General features: G+C 56.9%; 1 protein-coding gene across 5 annotated transcripts in view; it reads left to right on the forward strand.

Moving 5' to 3' along the window:
• eps8l2 (EPS8 signaling adaptor L2) overlaps positions 1-17814 on the forward strand; it is a 66252-nt gene that overhangs the window by 28859 nt on the left and 19579 nt on the right. For 3 of the 5 annotated variants that reach the window (XM_088611357.1, XM_088611360.1, XM_088611359.1), the window contains 4 exons: positions 4811-4875; positions 6851-7012; positions 8592-8741; positions 17320-17399. In XM_088611357.1, coding sequence (XP_088467483.1) covers positions 4811-4875; positions 6851-7012; positions 8592-8741; positions 17320-17399 — 457 coding nt within the window. Of the gene's footprint in view, positions 1-4767; positions 4876-6850; positions 7013-8591; positions 8742-17319; positions 17400-17814 lie in introns of all 5 variants that reach the window. The other 2 variants (XM_088611355.1, XM_088611356.1) reach the window with 1 other exon arrangement.

The raw sequence follows: 17814 nt of genomic DNA on the forward strand, positions 1-17814 counted from the left end.
CAGGTGTTGGGCTGTGTGTCAGGTGTACAGTCTGTGTGTGTGGCAGGTGTACAGTCTGTGTGCCAGGTGTAGGACTGTGTGTGTGGCAGGTGTACAGTCTGTGTGTGTGGCAGGTGTACAGTCTGTGTGCCAGGTGTACAGGCTGTGTGTCAGGTGTACAGGCTGTGTGTGTGGCAGGTGTACAGGCTGTGTGTCAGGTGTACAGGCTGTGTGTGTGGCAGGTGTACAGGCTGTGTGTCAGGTGTACAGTCTGTGTACCAGGTGTACAGGCTGTGTGTCAGGTGTACAGTCTGTGTGTCAGGTGTACAGTCTGTGTGTGTGTCAGGTGTGCAGTCTGTGTGTCAGGTGTACAGGCTGTGTGTCAGGTGTACAGTCTGTGTGCCAGGTGTACGGTCTGTGTGCCAGGTGTACAGTCTGTGTACCAGGTGTTGGGCTGTGTGTCAGGTGTACAGTCTGTGTACCAGGTGTACAGTCTGTGTACCAGGTGTTGGGCTGTGTGCCAGGTGTACAGTCTGTGTGTGTGTCAGGTGTACAGTCTGTGTACCAGGTGTACAGTCTGTGTGCCAGGTGTAGGGCTGTGTGCCAGGTGTACAGTCTGTGTGCCAGGTGTACAGTCTGTGTGCCAGGTGTACAGTCTGTGTACCAGGTGTTGGGCTGTGTGTCAGGTGTACAGTCTGTGTGTGTGGCAGGTGTACAGTCTGTGTGCCAGGTGTAGGACTGTGTGTGTGCCAGGTGTAGGACTGTGTGTGTGACAGGTGTACAGTCTGTGTGTGTGTCAGGTGTGCAGTCTGTGTGCCAGGTGTACAGTCTGTGTGTCAGGTGTACAGGCTGTGTACCAGGTGTACAGTCTGTGTACCAGGTGTACAGTCTGTGTACCAGGTGTACAGGCTGTGTGTCAGGTGTACAGTCTGTGTGTCAGGTGTACAGTCTGTGTGTGTGTCAGGTGTACAGTCTGTGTGTGTGTCAGGTGTGCAGTCTGTGTGCCAGGTGTACAGTCTGTGTGTCAGGTGTACAGGCTGTGTACCAGGTGTACAGTCTGTGTACCAGGTGTACAGTCTGTGTGTCAGGTGTACAGTCTGTGTGTCAGGTGTACAGTCTGTGTGTGTGTCAGGTGTGCAGTCTGTGTGCCAGGTGTACAGTCTGTGTGTCAGGTGTACAGGCTGTGTACCAGGTGTACAGTCTGTGTGTCAGGTGTACAGTCTGTGTACCAGGTGTACAGTCTGTGTGTCAGGTGTACAGTCTGTGTGCCAGGTGTACAGTCTGTGTGTCAGGTGTACAGGCTGTGTGTCAGGTGTACAGTCTGTGTGTCAGGTGTACAGTCTGTGTACCAGGTGTACAGTCTGTGTGCCAGGTGTACAGTCTGTGTACCAGGTGTTGGGCTGTGTGTCAGGTGTTGGGCTGTGTGTCAGGTGTACAGTCTGTGTGCCAGGTGTACAGTCTGTGTACCAGGTGTTGGGCTGTGTGTCAGGTGTACAGTCTGTGTGCCAGGTGTACAGTCTGTGTGTCAGGTGTACAGTCTGTGTACCAGGTGTACAGTCTGTGTGCCAGGTGTGCAGTCTGTGTACCAGGTGTTGGGCTGTGTGTCAGGTGTACAGTCTGTGTACCAGGTGTACAGTCTGTGTGCCAGGTGTACAGTCTGTGTACCAGGTGTACAGTCTGTGTACCAGGTGTTGGGCTGTGTGTCAGGTGTACAGTCTGTGTGCCAGGTGTAGGGCTGTGTGCCAGGTGTACAGTCTGTGTGTCAGGTGTACAGTCTGTGTACCAGGTGTACAGTCTGTGTGCCAGGTGTACAGTCTGTGTACCAGGTGTTGGGCTGTGTGTCAGGTGTACAGTCTGTGTGTGTGGCAGGTGTACAGTCTGTGTGTTTGGCAGGTGTACAGTCTGTGTGTGTGGCAGGTGTACAGTCTGTGTGTTTGGCAGGTGTACAGGCTGTGTGTGTGGCAGGTGTACAGTCTGTGTGGCAGGTGTACAGTCTGTGTGTCAGGTGTAGGACTGTGTGTGTGTAAGGTGTACAGTCTGTGTGTCAGGTGTACAGGCTGTGTACCAGGTGTAGGGCTGTGTGTGTGGCAGGTGTGCAGTCTGTGTGCCAGGTGTACAGTCTGTGTGCCAGGTGTGCAGTCTGTGTGCCAGGTGTACAGTCTGTGTGCCAGGTGTAGGGCTGTGTGTGTGCCAGGTGTACAGTCTGTGTGCCAGGTGTACAGTCTGTGTGTGTGTCAGGTGTACAGTCTGTGTGTCAGGTGTACAGTCTGTGTGGCAGGTGTAGGGCTGTGTGTGTGTCAGGTGTACAGTCTGTGTACCAGGTGTACAGGCTGTGTGCCAGGTGTACAGTCTGAGTGCCAGGTGTACAGGCTGTGTGTCAGGTGTACAGTCTGTGTGTGTGGCAGGTGTACAGGCTGTGTGTCAGGTGTACAGTCTGTGTGCCAGGTGTACAGTCTGTGTACCAGGTGTTGGGCTGTGTGTCAGGTGTACAGTCTGTGTGTGTGGCAGGTGTACAGTCTGTGTGCCAGGTGTAGGACTGTGTGTGTGGCAGGTGTACAGTCTGTGTGTTTGGCAGGTGTACAGTCTGTGTGTGTGGCAGGTGTACAGTCTGTGTGTTTGGCAGGTGTACAGGCTGTGTGTGTGGCAGGTGTACAGTCTGTGTGTCAGGTGTAGGACTGTGTGTGTGTCAGGTGTACAGTCTGTGTGCCAGGTGTACAGTCTGTGTGCCAGGTGTACAGTCTGTGTGTGTGGCAGGTGTACAGTCTGTGTGCCAGGTGTAGGACTGTGTGTGTGGCAAGTGTACAGTCTGTGTGTTTGGCAGGTGTACAGTCTGTGTGTTTGGCAGGTGTACAGGCTGTGTGTGTGGCAGGTGTACAGTCTGTGTGTTTGGCAGGTGTACAGGCTGTGTGTGTGGCAGGTGTACAGTCTGTGTGTCAGGTGTAGGACTGTGTGTGTGTAAGGTGTACAGTCTGTGTGCCAGGTGTACAGTCTGTGTGCCAGGTGTAGGGCTGTGTGTGTGGCAGGTGTACAGTGTGTGTGTCAGGTGTAGGACTGTGTGTGTGTCAGGTGTACAGTCTGTGTACCAGGTGTACAGGCTGTGTGTCAGGTGTACAGTCTGTGTGTGTGGCAGGTGTACAGTCTGTGTACCAGGTGTTGGGCTGTGTGTCAGGTGTACAGTCTGTGTGTGTGGCAGGTGTACAGTCTGTGTGCCAGGTGTAGGACTGTGTGTGTACCAGGTGTACAGTCTGTGTGTCAGGTGTACAGTCTTTGTGTCAGGTGTGCAGTCTGTGTGCCAGGTGTACAGTCTGTGTGCCAGGTGTAGGACTGTGTGTGTGGCAGGTGTACAGTCTGTGTGTTTGGCAGGTGTACAGGCTGTGTGTGTGTCAGGTGTACAGGCTGTGTGTCAGGTGTACAGTCTGTGTGCCAGGTGTACAGTCTGTGTGCCAGGTGTACAGTCTGTGTGCCAGGTGTACAGTCTGTGTACCAGGTGTTGGGCTGTGTGTCAGGTGTACAGTCTGTGTGTGTGGCAGGTGTACAGTCTGTGTGCCAGGTGTAGGACTGTGTGTGTGGCAAGTGTACAGTCTGTGTGTTTGGCAGGTGTACAGTCTGTGTGTTTGGCAGGTGTACAGGCTGTGTGTGTGGCAGGTGTACAGTCTGTGTGTCAGGTGTAGGACTGTGTGTGTGTCAGGTGTACAGTCTGTGTGCCAGGTGTACAGTCTGTGTGCCAGGTGTAGGGCTGTGTGTGTGGCAGGTGTACAGTCTGTGTGTCAGGTGTAGGACTGTGTGTGTGTCAGGTGTACAGTCTGTGTACCAGGTGTACAGGCTGTGTGTCAGGTGTACAGTCTGTGTGTGTGTCAGGTGTACAGGCTGTGTGTCAGGTGTACAGGCTGTGTACCAGGTGTAGGGCTGTGTGTGTGGCAGGTGTACAGTCTGTGTGCCAGGTGTACAGTCGGTGTGCCAGGTGTAGGGCTGTGTGTGTGGCAGGTGTGCAGTCTGTGTGCCAGGTGTGCAGTCTGTGTGTCAGGTGTACAGTCTGTGTGCCAGGTGTAGGGCTGTGTGTGTGCCAGGTGTACAGTCTGTGTGCCAGGTGTACAGTCTGTGTGTGTCAGGTGTGCAGTCTGTGTGCCAGGTGTGCAGTCTGTGTGCCAGGTGTACAGTCTGTGTGTCAGGTGTAGGGCTGTGTGTGTGGCAGGTGTACAGTCTGTGTACCAGGTGTACAGTCTGTGTGCCAGGTGTACAGTCTGTGTGCCAGGTGTACAGTCTGTGTGGCAGGTGTACAGTCTGTGTGCCAGGTATACAGTCTGTGTACCAGGTGTACAGTCTGTGTGTCAGGTGTACAGTCTGTGTGCCAGGTGTAGGGCTGTGTGTGTGTCAGGTGTACAGTCTGTGTGCCAGGTGTACAGTCTGTGTGCCAGGTGTAGGGCTGTGTGCCTGGTGTACAGTCTGTGTACCAGGTGTACAGTCTGTGTACCAGGTGTAGGGCTTTGTGTGCCAGGTGTACAGTCTGTGTGCCAGGTGTACAGTCTGTGTACCAGGTGTAGGGCTTTGTGTGCCAGGTGTACAGTCTGTGTGGCAGGTGTACAGTCTGTGTACCAGGTGTACAGTCTGTGTGTCAGGTGTAGGGCTGTGTGTGTGTCAGGTGTACAGTCTGTGTACCAGGTGTACAGTCTGTGTACCAGGTGTAGGGCTTTGTGTGCCAGGTGTACAGTCTGTGTGGCAGGTGTACAGTATTTCTATGTCGCTGTCATCAGGAAGTGAGGAGCAGCTCTTCTGAACTTGCCTTCACAGCTGCTGTCTCTCACCTGCCTCTGTCCCCCTCTGTCGCCCCCAGAGCAGAGGAAGAAGTACTCCAACTCCAACATCATCATGCAGGAGACGTCGCAGTACCACGTGGAGGTGAGGCGTCTGCCCTCTGCCCTCCTGGCGCTTGTTCTGTCCCACCCCCGCCTCCCTGCCCTGCTGGTGAAAGTGTGAGCGCTGAGAGTCCGCTGCACAGCAGTGTAAACAGTGCTGCACGCTGTGCTCTGTCCTCCAGCCAGCAGATTCCTGACAGGGAGGTGCTTTCGGTTCCCGACAGCGTGTCAGGCGTGCCAGGGCAGAAACGCACCATAAAACAATAAAGTGATACCGAAGCGGCGATACCGCGGCCCTGCGGCTCAGGGCTGTGTCACTGGTTCGGTGCTGTGCTGGTCTGGAGGCTGTGTTACAGGGGCTCACGGAGACCTGACTGACTGCAGGAGTGAGGAGCCCGCTCAGCACAGTAGGGGCTTGCAGGGCTGTGTTCATCCACAGCTGGGGGAGTGAGCCAGCTGACAGGGGGACCCCTCAGTGAGCCAGCTGACAGGGGGACCCCTCAGTCTGCTCTGACAGGGGGACCCCTCAGTCTGCTCTGACACGGGACCCCCTCAGTGTGGTAGCTGACAGGGGGACCCCTCAGTGTGGTAGCTGACAGGGGGACCCCTCAGTGAGCCAGCTGACAGGGGGACCCCTCAGTGAGCCAGCTGACAGGGGGACCCCTCAGTCTGCTCTGACACGGGACCCCCTCAGTGTGGTAGCTGACAGGGGGACCCCTCAGTGTGGTAGCTGACAGGGGGACCCCTCAGTGTGTCAGCTGACAGGGGGACCCCTCAGTGAGCCAGCTGACAGGGGGACCCCTCAGTCTGCTCTGACAGGGGGACCCTCAGTGTGTCAGCTGACAGGGGGACGCCTCAGTGTGCTCTGACAGGGGGACCCCTCAGTGAGCCAGCTGACAGGGGGACCCCTCAGTCTGCTCTGACAGGGGAACCCCTCAGTGAGCCAGCTGACAGGGGGACCCCTCAGTGTGCCAGCTGACAGGGGGACCCCCTCAGTGTGCCAGCTGACAGGGGGACCCCTCAGTGTGTCAGCTGACAGGGGGACCCCTCAGTGAGCCAGCTGACAGGGGGACCCCTCAGTGTGCCAGCTGACAGGGGGACCCCTCAGTGTGTCAGCTGACAGGGGGACCCCTCAGTGAGCCAGCTGACAGGGGGACCCCTCAGTGTGTCAGCTGACAGGGGGACCCCTCAGTGAGCCAGCTGACAGGGGGACCCCTCAGTCTGCTCTGACAGGGGGACCCTCAGTGTGTCAGCTGACAGGGGGACCCCTCAGTGTGCTCTGACAGGGGGACCCCTCAGTGAGCCAGCTGACAGGGGGACCCCTCAGTGTGCTCTGACAGGGGGACCCCTCAGTCTGCTCTGACAGGGGAACCCCTCAGTGAGCCAGCTGACAGGGGGACCCCTCAGTGTGCCAGCTGACAGGGGGACCCCTCAGTGTGTCAGCTGACAGGGGAACCCCTCAGTCTGCTCTGACAGGGGGACCCCTCAGTGAGCCAGCTGACAGGGGGACCCCTCAGTCTGCTCTGACAGGGGAACCCCTCAGTGTGTCAGCTGACAGGGGGACCCCTCAGTGAGCCAGCTGACAGGGGGACCCCTCAGTGAGCCAGCTGACAGGGGGACCCCTCAGTCTGCTCTGACACGGGACCCCCTCAGTGTGCTCTGACAGGGGGACCCCTCAGTCTGCTCTGACACGGGACCCCCTCAGTGTGCTCTGACAGGGGGACCCCTCAGTGTGCTCTGACAGGGGTACCCCTCAGTGAGCCAGCTGACAGGGGGACCCCTCAGTGTGCTCTGACACGGGACCCCCTCAGTGTGCTCTGACAGGGGGACCCCTCAGTGTGCTCTCCACAGTCAGCACACGCCTGCGGTGAGGTGTCATGAAGTCTCAGCTGCACCCCAGACCCCCACACTGTCTCTGAGCTGCTGGCTGAGGCCCAGCCGCTGGACAGACGCGCTCCTTCGTTATCTCTCCTCTCCTCCCCCCTCACCGTCCGCCTCCCGCCTCGCTGTCCCCCCAGCACCTGTCCACCTTCATGATGGACAAGAGCGAGTCCATCTCCACGGTGGACGACGCCGTGAAGAAGCTGATCCTGCTGGACTCCAAAGGCAAGATCTGGACCCAGGAGATGCTGCTGCAGGTCAGCGACAAGGCCATCCGCCTGCTGGACTGCGACACACAGGTACTGAGGCCCGGTACTGCAGCTCTGGACCCAGGGACAGCTGTCCTGCTGTCCTGCTGTCCGGCTGTCCTACTGTCCTGCTGTACTGGAACTGTAGCCCCTATTGTAACAGGACTGTCCTACTGTACTGGGACTGTAGCCCCTATTGTAACAGGACTGTCCTACTGTACTGGGACTGTAGCCCCTACTGTAACGGGACTGTCCTACTGTACTGGGACTGTAGCCCCTACTGTAACGGGACTGTCCTACTGCACTGGGACTGTAGCTCCTACTGTAACGGGACTGTCCTACTGCACTGGAACTGTAGCCCCTACTGTAACGGGACTGTCCTACTGCACTGGGACTGTAGCTCCTACTGTAACGGGACTGTCCTACTGTACTGGACTGTAGCTCCTACTGTAACGGGACTGTCCTACTGTACTGGGACTGTAGCCCCTACTGTAACGGGACTGTCCTACTGTACTGGGACTGTAGCCCCTACTGTAACGGGACTGTCCTACTGTACTGGACTGTAGCCCCTACTGTAACGGGACTGTCCTACTGCACTGGGACTGTAGCCCCTACTGTAACGGGACTGTCCTACTGCACTGGGACTGTAGCCCCTACTGTAACGGGACTGTCCTACTGCACTGGGACTGTAGCCCCTACTGTAACGGGACTGTCCTACTGCACTGGGACTGTAGCCCCTACTGTAACGGGACTGTCCTACTGCACTGGGACTGTAGCCCCTACTGTAACGGGACTGTCCTACTGCACTGGGACTGTAGCCCCTACTGTAACGGGACTGTCCTACTGCACTGGGACTGTAGCCCCTACTGTAACGGGACTGTTCTACTGTACTGGGACTGTAGCCCCTACTGTAACGGGACTGTCCTACTGTACTGGGACTGTAGCCCCTACTGTAACTGGACTGTCCTACTGTACTGGGACTGTAGCCCCTATTGTAACAGGGACTGTTCTACTGTACTGGGACTGTAGCCCCTACTGTAACGGGACTGTTCTACTGTACTGGGACTGTAGCCCCTACTGTAACGGGACTGTCCTACTGTACTGGGACTGTAGCCCCTACTGTAACGGGACTGTCCTACTGCACTGGGACTGTAGCCCCTACTGTAACGGGACTGTCCTACTGCACTGGGACTGTAGCCCCTACTGTAACGGGACTGTCCTACTGCACTGGGACTGTAGCCCCTACTGTAACGGGACTGTTCTACTGTACTGGGACTGTAGCCCCTACTGTAACGGGACTGTCCTACTGTACTGGGACTGTAGCCCCTACTGTAACTGGACTGTCCTACTGTACTGGGACTGTAGCCCCTATTGTAACAGGGACTGTTCTACTGTACTGGGACTGTAGCTCCTAATGTAACGGGACTGTTCTACTGTACTGGGACTGTAGCTCCTACTGCCTACTCCTACTGGTGCTCTCTCGGTCATGCAGTAGACCTGGGTCAGCAGAAATAATCCCATTGAGCGAGAGTGCAGAGGGGAGACAGGCTTGTGTGTGCTGGCAGCCTGGGGCTGGACAGCGGCAGGAGCTGTGGGTCCTGAGCGCTGTCTCTCCCTGCCCGTCCTGCAGGAGGAGCTGGAGAATTTCCCCCTGGCCACGGTGCACATGTGCCAGACGGTTCTGAACCAGACCCGCTACTCCTCCGTGCTGCTGCTGGTGTGCCAGGACTCCGAGCAGCACCGGCCCGACATCCACTTCTTCCACTGCGACCAGGTGGAGGTGAGTCCAGCCGGGCCCCCCTCCTGCCCCCAGCTGCCCCCCTCCTGCCCCCAGCTGCCCCCCTCCTGCCCCCTCCTGCCACCCACCTGCCACCCTGCTGCCCCCTCCTGCCCCCCACCTGCCCCCCTACTGCCACCCAGCTGCCACCCTCCTGCCACCCTGCTGCCCCCCACCTGCCCCCCTACTGCCACCCTGCTGCCCCCTCCTGCCACCCACCTGCCCCCCTCCTGCCACCCTGCTGCCACCTCCTGCACCCCACCTGCCCCCCTACTGCCACCCAGCTGCCACCCTCCTGCCACCCTGCTGCCCCCCACCTGCCCCCCTACTGCCACCCAGCTGCCACCCTGCTGCCCCCTCCTGCCCCCCTCCTGCTACCCACCTGCCCCCCTCCTGCCACCCTGCTGCCCCCTCCTGCCACCCACCTGCCCCCCTCCTGCCACCCTGCTGCCCCCCACCTGCCCCCCTACTGCCACCCAGCTGCCACCTACTGTCACCCTGCTGCCCCCAGCTGCCCCCTCATGCCACCCTCCTGCCCCCAGCTGCCCCCCTGAGTCCCAGTGAGTGAGGCAGTGTTGTTCAGTTTGTGTGTGTGTGGGGGGGGTGAGGCAGTGTTGTTCAGTGTGTGTTGTGTGTGTGTCCCAGTGGGGGAGGCAGTGTTGATCAGTGTGTGTTGTGTGTGTGTGTGGGTGGGGGAGGCAGTGCTGTGTGTGTGTGTGGTGTGTGGGTGGGGGAGGCAGTGTTGATCAGTGTGTGTGTGTGTGTGTGTGTGTGTGTGTGTGTGTGTGTGGGTGAGGGAGGCAGTGTTGATCAGTGTGTGTGTGTGTGGGTGGGGGAGGCAGTATTGATCAGTGTGTGTGTGTGGGGGAGGCAGTGTTGATCAGTGTGTGTGTGTGTGGGGGAGGCAGTGTTGATCAGTGTGTGTGTGTGTGTGGGGGAGGCAGTGTTGATCAGTGTGTGTGTGTGTGGGTGAGGGAGGCAGTGTTGATCAGTGTGTGTCGTGTGTGTGGGTGAGGGAGGCAGTGTTGATCAGTGTGTGTGTGTGTGTGGGTGAGGCAGTGTTGATCAGTGTGTGTGTGTGTGGGTGGGGGAGGCAGTGTTGATCAGTGTGTGTGTGTGGGTGTGTGGGTGAGGCAGTGTTGATCAGTGTGTGTGTGTGTGTGGGTGAGGCAGTGTTGATCAGTGTGTGTGTGTGTGGGGGAGGCAGTGTTGATCAGTGTGTGTGTGTGTGGGTGGGTGAGGCAGTGTTGATCAGTGTGTGTGTGTGTGTGTGGGTGGGGGAGGCAGTGTTGATCAGTGTGTGTGTGTGTGGGTGAGGCAGTGTTGATCAGTGTGTGTGTGTGTGTGAGGGAGGCAGTGTTGATCAGTGTGTGTGTGTGTGTGGGTGAGGCAGTGTTGATCAGTGTGTGTGTGTGTGTGGGTGGGGGAGGCAGTGTTGATCAGTGTGTGTGTGTGTGGGTGAGGCAGTGTTGATCAGTGTGTGTGTGTGGGTGGGGGAGGCAGTGTTGATCAGTGTGTGTGTGTGTGGGGGAGGCAGTGTTGATCAGTGTGTGTGTGTGGGGGAGGCAGTGTTGATCAGTGTGTGTGTGTGTGGGGGGGGCAGTGTTGATCAGTGTGTGTGTGTGTGGGGGAGGCAGTGTTGATCAGTGTGTGTGTGTGTGTGGGTGAGGCAGTGTTGATCAGTGTGTGTGTGTGTGGGGGAGGCAGTGTTGATCAGTGTGTGTGTGTGGGGGAGGCAGTGTTGATCAGTGTGTGTGTGGGTGAGGCAGTGTTGATCAGTGTGTGTGTGTGGGGGAGGCAGTGTTGATCAGTGTGTGTGTGTGTGGGTGAGGCAGTGTTGATCAGTGTGTGTGTGTGGGGGAGGCAGTGTTGATCAGTGTGTGTGTGTGGGTGAGGCAGTGTTGATCAGTGTGTGTGTGTGTGTGTGGGGGAGGCAGTGTTGATCAGTGTGTGTGTGTGTGGGTGGGGGAGGCAGTGTTGATCAGTGTGTGTGTGTGTGTGGGGGAGGCAGTGTTGATCAGTGTGTGTGTGTGTGTGGGTGAGGCAGTGTTGATCAGTGTGTGTGTGTGTGGGTGAGGCAGTGTTGATCAGTGTGTGTGTGTGTGGGTGGGGGAGGCAGTGTTGATCAGTGTGTGTGTGTGTGGGTGGGGGAGGCAGTGTTGATCAGTGTGTGTGTGTGGGTGAGGCAGTGTTGATCAGTGTGTGTGGGTGGGGGAGGCAGTGTTGATCAGTGTGTGTGTGTGTGGGTGAGGCAGTGTTGATCAGTGTGTGTGTGTGGGTGAGGCAGTGTTGATCAGTGTGTGTGTGTGGGTGAGGCAGTGTTGATCAGTGTGTGTGGGTGGGGGAGGCAGTGTTGATCAGTGTGTGTGTGTGGGGGAGGCAGTGTTGATCAGTGTGTGTGTGTGGGTGAGGCAGTGTTGATCAGTGTGTGTGTGTGTGTGGGGGAGGCAGTGTTGATCAGTGTGTGTGTGGGTGTGTGGGGGAGGCAGTGTTGATCAGTGTGTGTGTGTGTGGGTGAGGCAGTGTTGATCAGTGTGTGTGTGTGTGTGGGGGAGGCAGTGTTGATCAGTGTGTGTGTGTGGGTGAGGCAGTGTTGATCAGTGTGTGTGTGTGTGGGGGTGAGGCAGTGTTGATCAGTGTGTGTGTGTGTGGGTTGGGGAGGCAGTGTTGATCAGTGTGTGTGTGTGTGGGGGAGGCAGTGTTGATCAGTGTGTGTGTGTGTGGGTGGGGGAGGCAGTGTTGATCAGTGTGTGTGGGTGTGTGTGTGTGGGGGAGGCAGTGTTGATCAGTGTGTGTGTGTGTGTGGGGGAGGCAGTGTTGATCAGTGTGTGTGTGTGTGTGGGTGAGGCAGTGTTGATCAGTGTGTGTGTGTGGGTGTGTGTGTGTGTGGGTGGGGGAGGCAGTGTTGATCAGTGTGTGTGTGTGTGGGTGAGGCAGTGTTGATCAGTGTGTGTGTGTGTGTGGGTGAGGCAGTGTTGATCAGTGTGTGTGTGTGGGGGTGAGGCAGTGTTGATCAGTGTGTGTGTGTGTGGGTGTGGGGGAGGCAGTGTTGATCAGTGTGTGTGTGTGTGTGGGTGGGGGAGGCAGTGTTGATCAGTGTGTGTGTGTGTGTGTGGGTGGGGGAGGCAGTGTTGATCAGTGTGTGTGTGTGTGGGTGGGGGGGGCAGTGTTGATCAGTGTGTGTGTGGGTGGGGGAGGCAGTGTTGATCAGTGTGTGTGTGTGTGGGGGAGGCAGTGTTGATCAGTGTGTGTGTGTGGGTGTGTGTGTGGGTGAGGCAGTGTTGATCAGTGTGTGTGTGTGTGTGTGGGTGAGGCAGTGTTGATCAGTGTGTGTGTGTGTGGGGGAGGCAGTGTTGATCAGTGTGTGTGTGGGTGGGGGAGGCAGTGTTGATCAGTGTGTGTGTGTGTGTGTGGGTGGGGGGGGCAGTGTTGATGAGTGTGTGTGTGGGTGGGGGAGGCAGTGTTGATCAGTGTGTGTGTGTGTGGGGGAGGCAGTGTTGATCAGTGTGTGTGTGTGGGTGTGTGTGTGGGTGAGGCAGTGTTGATCAGTGTGTGTGTGTGTGTGTGGGTGAGGCAGTGTTGATCAATGTGTGTGTGTGTGTGTGGGGGAGGCAGTGTTGATCAGTGTGTGTGTGTGTGGGGGAGGCAGTGTTGATCAGTGTGTGTGTGTGTGTGGGGGAGGCAGTGTTGATCAGTGTGTGTGTGTGTGTGGGGGAGGCAGTGTTGATCAGTGTGTGTGTGTGTGTGGGTGAGGCAGTGTTGATCAGTGTGTGTGTGTGTGTGGGTGAGGCAGTGTTGATCAGTGTGTGTGTGTGTGGGTGAGGCAGTGTTGATCAGTGTGTGTGTGTGGGGGAGGCAGTGTTGATCAGTGTGTGTGTGTGGGGGAGGCAGTGTTGATCAGTGTGTGTGTGTGTGGGTGGGGGAGGCAGTGTTGATCAGTGTGTGTGTGTGGGTGAGGCAGTGTTGATCAGTGTGTGTGTGTGTGGGGGAGGCAGTGTTGATCAGTGTGTGTGTGTGTGTGGGTGAGGCAGTGTTGATCAGTGTGTGTGTGTGTGTGGGGGAGGCAGTGTTGATCAGTGTGTGTGTGTGTGTGGGGGAGGCAGTGTTGATCAGTGTGTGTGTGTGTGGGGGTGGGTGAGGCAGTGTTGATCAGTGTGTGTGTGTGGGGGAGGCAGTGTTGATCAGTGTGTGTGTGTGTGTGTGTGTGTGTGGGTGAGGCAGTGTTGATCAGTGTGTGTGTGTGTGGGTGAGGCAGTGTTGATCAGTGTGTGTGTGTGTGGGTGAGGCAGTGTTGATCAGTGTGTGTGTGTGTGGGGGAGGCAGTGTTGATCAGTGTGTGTGTGTGTGTGGGTGAGGCAGTGTTGATCAGTGTGTGTGTGTGTGTGGGTGGGTGAGGCAGTGTTGATCAGTGTGTGTGTGTGTGGGTGGGGGAGGCAGTGTTGATCAGTGTGTGTGTGTGGGTGAGGCAGTGTTGATCAGTGTGTGTGTGTGTGTGGGTGAGGCAGTGTTGATCAGTGTGTGTGTGGGTGGGGGAGGCAGTGTTGATCAGTGTGTGTGTGTGGGTGAGGCAGTGTTGATCAGTGTGTGTGTGTGGGTGAGGCAGTGTTGATCAGTGTGTGTGTGTGTGGGGGAGGCAGTGTTGATCAGTGTGTGTGTGTGGGGGAGGCAGTGTTGATCAGTGTGTGTGTGTGTGTGTGGGGGAGGCAGTGTTGATCAGTGTGTGTGTGTGTGGGTGAGGGAGGCAGTGTTGATCAGTGTGTGTGTGTGTGGGTGAGGCAGTGTTGATCAGTGTGTGTGTGTGTGTGGGTGGGTGAGGCAGTGTTGATCAGTGTGTGTGTGTGTGTGTGGGTGGGGGAGGCAGTGTTGATCTGTGTGTGTGTGTGGGTGGGGGAGGCAGTGTTGATCAGTGTGTGTGTGTGTGGGTGAGGGAGGCAGTGTTGATCAGTGTGTGTGTGTGGGGGAGGCAGTGTTGATCAGTGTGTGTGTGTGGGGGAGGCAGTGTTGATCAGTGTGTGTGTGTGGGTGAGGCAGTGTTGATCAGTGTGTGTGTGTGTGTGGGTGAGGCAGTGTTGATCAGTGTGTGTGTGTGTGGGTGAGGCAGTGTTGATCAGTGTGTGTGTGTGTGTGTGGGGGAGGCAGTGTTGATCAGTGTGTGTGTGTGGGTGAGGCAGTGTTGATCAGTGTGTGTGTGTGTGGGGGAGGCAGTGTTGATCAGTGTGTGTGTGTGTGGGTGGGGGAGGCAGTGTTGATCAGTGTGTGTGTGTGGGTGTGTGTGTGGGGGAGGCAGTGTTGATCAGTGTGTGTGTGTGGGTGGGTGAGGCAGTGTTGATCAGTGTGTGTGTGTGTGGGTGAGGCAGTGTTGATCAGTGTGTGTGTGTGTGTGGGGGAGGCAGTGTTGATCAGTGTGTGTGTGTGTGGGGGAGGCAGTGTTGATCAGTGTGTGTGTGTGGGGGAGGCAGTGTTGATCAGTGTGTGTGTGTGGGTGAGGCAGTGTTGATCAGTGTGTGTGTGTGGGGGAGGCAGTGTTGATCAGTGTGTGTGTGTGTGGGTGAGGCAGTGTTGATCAGTGTGTGTGTGTGTGGGTGAGGCAGTGTTGATCAGTGTGTGTGTGTGTGTGTGGGGGAGGCAGTGTTGATCAGTGTGTGTGTGGGTGAGGCAGTGTTGATCAGTGTGTGTGTGTGTGTGGGTGAGGCAGTGTTGATCAGTGTGTGTGTGTGTGTGGGGGAGGCAGTGTTGATCAGTGTGTGTGTGTGTGGGGGAGGCAGTGTTGATCAGTGTGTGTGTGTGTGGGTGAGGCAGTGTTGATCAGTGTGTGTGTGTGTGTGGGTGAGGCAGTGTTGATCAGTGTGTGTGTGTGTGGGGGAGGCAGTGTTGATCAGTGTGTGTGTGTGTGGGTGAGGCAGTGTTGATCAGTGTGTGTGTGTGTGTGGGGGAGGCAGTGTTGATCAGTGTGTGTGTGTGTGTGGGTGAGGCAGTGTTGATCAGTGTGTGTGTGTGTGGGTGAGGCAGTGTTGATCTGTGTGTGTGTGGGTGAGGCAGTGTTGATCAGTGTGTGTGTGTGTGGGTGAGGCAGTGTTGATCAGTGTGTGTGTGTGTGGGTGGGTGAGGCAGTGTTGATCAGTGTGTGTGTGTGGGGGAGGCAGTGTTGATCAGTGTGTGTGTGTGGGGGAGGCAGTGTTGATCAGTGTGTGTGTGTGTGTGTGGGTGAGGCAGTGTTGATCAGTGTGTGTGTGTGTGGGGGAGGCAGTGTTGATCAGTGTGTGTGTGTGTGTGGGGGAGGCAGTGTTGATCAGTGTGTGTGTGTGTGGGGGAGGCAGTGTTGATCAGTGTGTGTGTGTTGGGGAGGCAGTGTTGATCAGTGTGTGTGTGTGTGGGTGGGGGAGGCAGTGTTGATCAGTGTGTGTGTGTGTGTGGGGGAGGCAGTGTTGATCAGTGTGTGTGTGTGTGTGGGGGGGAGGCAGTGTTGATCAGTGTGTGTGTGTGGGGGGGAGGCAGTGTTGATCAGTGTGTGTGTGTGTGTGTGGGTGGGGGAGGCAGTGTTGATCAGTGTGTGTGTGTGTGGGTGGGTGAGGCAGTGTTGATCAGTGTGTGTGTGTGAGGCAGTGTTGATCAGTGTGTGTGGGTGGGGGAGGCAGTGTTGATCAGTGTGTGTGTGTGGGTGGGGGAGGCAGTGTTGATCAGTGTGTGTGTGTGGGTGAGGCAGTGTTGATCAGTGTGTGTGTGTGTGGGTGGGTGAGGCAGTGTTGATCAGTGTGTGTGTGTGTGGGGGGGGCAGTGTTGATCAGTGTGTGTGTGTGTGGGTGAGGCAGTGTTGATCAGTGTGTGTGTGTGGGTGGGGGAGGCAGTGTTGATCAGTGTGTGTGTGTGTGTGGGTGAGGCAGTGTTGATCAGTGTGTGTGTGTGTGGGGGAGGCAGTGTTGATCAGTGTGTGTGTGTGGGGGAGGCAGTGTTGATCAGTGTGTGTGTGTGTGGGGGAGGCAGTGTTGATCAGTGTGTGTGTGTGGGGGAGGCAGTGTTGATCAGTGTGTGTGTGTGTGTGTGGGGGAGGCAGTGTTGATCAGTGTGTGTGTGTGTGGGTGAGGGAGGCAGTGTTGATCAGTGTGTGTGTGTGTGGGTGAGGCAGTGTTGATCAGTGTGTGTGTGTGGGTGGGTGAGGCAGTGTTGATCAGTGTGTGTGTGTGTGGGTGGGGGAGGCAGTGTTGATCAGTGTGTGTGTGTGTGTGTGGGTGGGGGAGGCAGTGTTGATCAGTGTGTGTGTGTGTGGGTGGGGGAGGCAGTGTTGATCAGTGTGTGTGTGTGGGTGAGGCAGTGTTGATCAGTGTGTGTGTGTGTGGGGGAGGCAGTGTTGATCAGTGTGTGTGTGTGTGGGTGGGGGAGGCAGTGTTGATCAGTGTGTGTGTGTGGGTGAGGCAGTGTTGATCAGTGTGTGTGTGTGGGGGAGGCAGTGTTGATCAGTGTGTGTGTGTGGGTGAGGCAGTGTTGATCAGTGTGTGTGTGTGTGGGGGAGGCAGTGTTGATCAGTGTGTGTGTGTGTGTGGGGGGGGCAGTGTTGATCAGTGTGTGTGTGTGGGTGAGGCAGTGTTGATCAGTGTGTGTGTGTGTGGGTGAGGCAGTGTTGATCAGTGTGTGTGTGTGTGGGTGAGGGAGGCAGTGTTGATCAGTGTGTGTGTGTGGGTGAGGCAGTGTTGATCAGTGTGTGTGTGTGTGTGGGTGAGGCAGTGTTGATCAGTGTGTGTGTGTGTGGGGGAGGCAGTGTTGATCAGTGTGTGTGTGTGGGTGAGGCAGTGTTGATCAGTGTGTGTGTGTGTGTGGGTGAGGCAGTGTTGATCAGTGTGTGTGTGTGGGTGAGGCAGTGTTGATCAGTGTGTGTGGGTGAGGGAGGCAGTGTTGATCAGTGTGTGTGTGTGTGGGGGGGAGGCAGTGTTGATCAGTGTGTGTGTGTGGGTGAGGCAGTGTTGATCAGTGTGTGTGTGTGTGTGGGTGAGGCAGTGTTGATCAGTGTGTGTGTGTGTGGGGGAGGCAGTGTTGATCAGTGTGTGTGTGTGGGTGAGGCAGTGTTGATCAGTGTGTGTGTGTGGGTGAGGCAGTGTTGATCAGTGTGTGTGTGTGTGTGGGTGGGGGAGGCAGTGTTGATCAGTGTGTGTGTGTGTGTGTGGGTGAGGCAGTGTTGATCAGTGTGTGTGTGTGTGTGTGTGGGGGAGGCAGTGTTGATCAGTGTGTGTGTGTGTGGGTGGGTGTTGCTGTAGCTCTGCTGTCCTGAGGCTGGCTGCTGTCAGTGAGCCTCAGGACCTGCTGGCTGAGGGCTCTTCTCTGGGCTCAGCAGGGCCTGGTGCTGATATGAACTCTGATCACTGGTGTTCAGGTGTGACCAGTGTTTTATTACTCCCTTCTGTACGCTGATAAGTAATGGGTGTTGTCCAGTATAGTGACTAGTATGGGTGTTGGCCTGATTCAGCCTGCAGGTGTAGGTAGGAGTACTCTGTTCTCTGCACGTGGAGGGTGTTTGTACAGAGCTGTGCGTGCAGCTGTCCTGGTTAGTGTGACTGCACTGCCCTGTGCTGACGGTGCTGTTTGGCTGCAGGCGGAGATGGTCCACGCCGATATTGACAGTGCCCTCGGAGACAGTAAACACGGCAAGAAGATGCGGCCGCAGACCCTGAAGTAAGTGTGCAAGAGTCTCCACAGCTGCTGGAGAGTGGACACAGGGCACAGGGCACTGGGGAGAGTGGACACAGGGCACAGGGCACTGGGGAGAGGGGACACAGGGCACAGGAGAGAGTGGACACAGGGCACAGGGCACAGGAGAGAGTGGACACAGGGCACTGGAGAGAGTGGACACAGGGCACAGGCCACAGGAGAGAGTGGACACAGGGCACAGGAGAGAGAGTGGACACAGGGCACAGGGCACAGGAGAGAGAGTGGACACAGGGCACAGGGCACAGGAGAGAGGGGACACAGGGCACAGGAGAGAGTGGACATGGCACAGGAGAGAGTGGACACAGGGCACAGGAGAGAGTGGACATGGCACAGGAGAGAGTGGACACAGGGCACAGGGCACAGGAGAGAGAGTGGACAC

Source organism: Lepisosteus platostomus, chromosome 18, assembly GCF_059453375.1.
Source record: "Lepisosteus platostomus isolate fLepPlt1 chromosome 18, fLepPlt1.hap1, whole genome shotgun sequence".
NCBI lineage: Eukaryota > Metazoa > Chordata > Actinopteri > Semionotiformes > Lepisosteidae > Lepisosteus > Lepisosteus platostomus.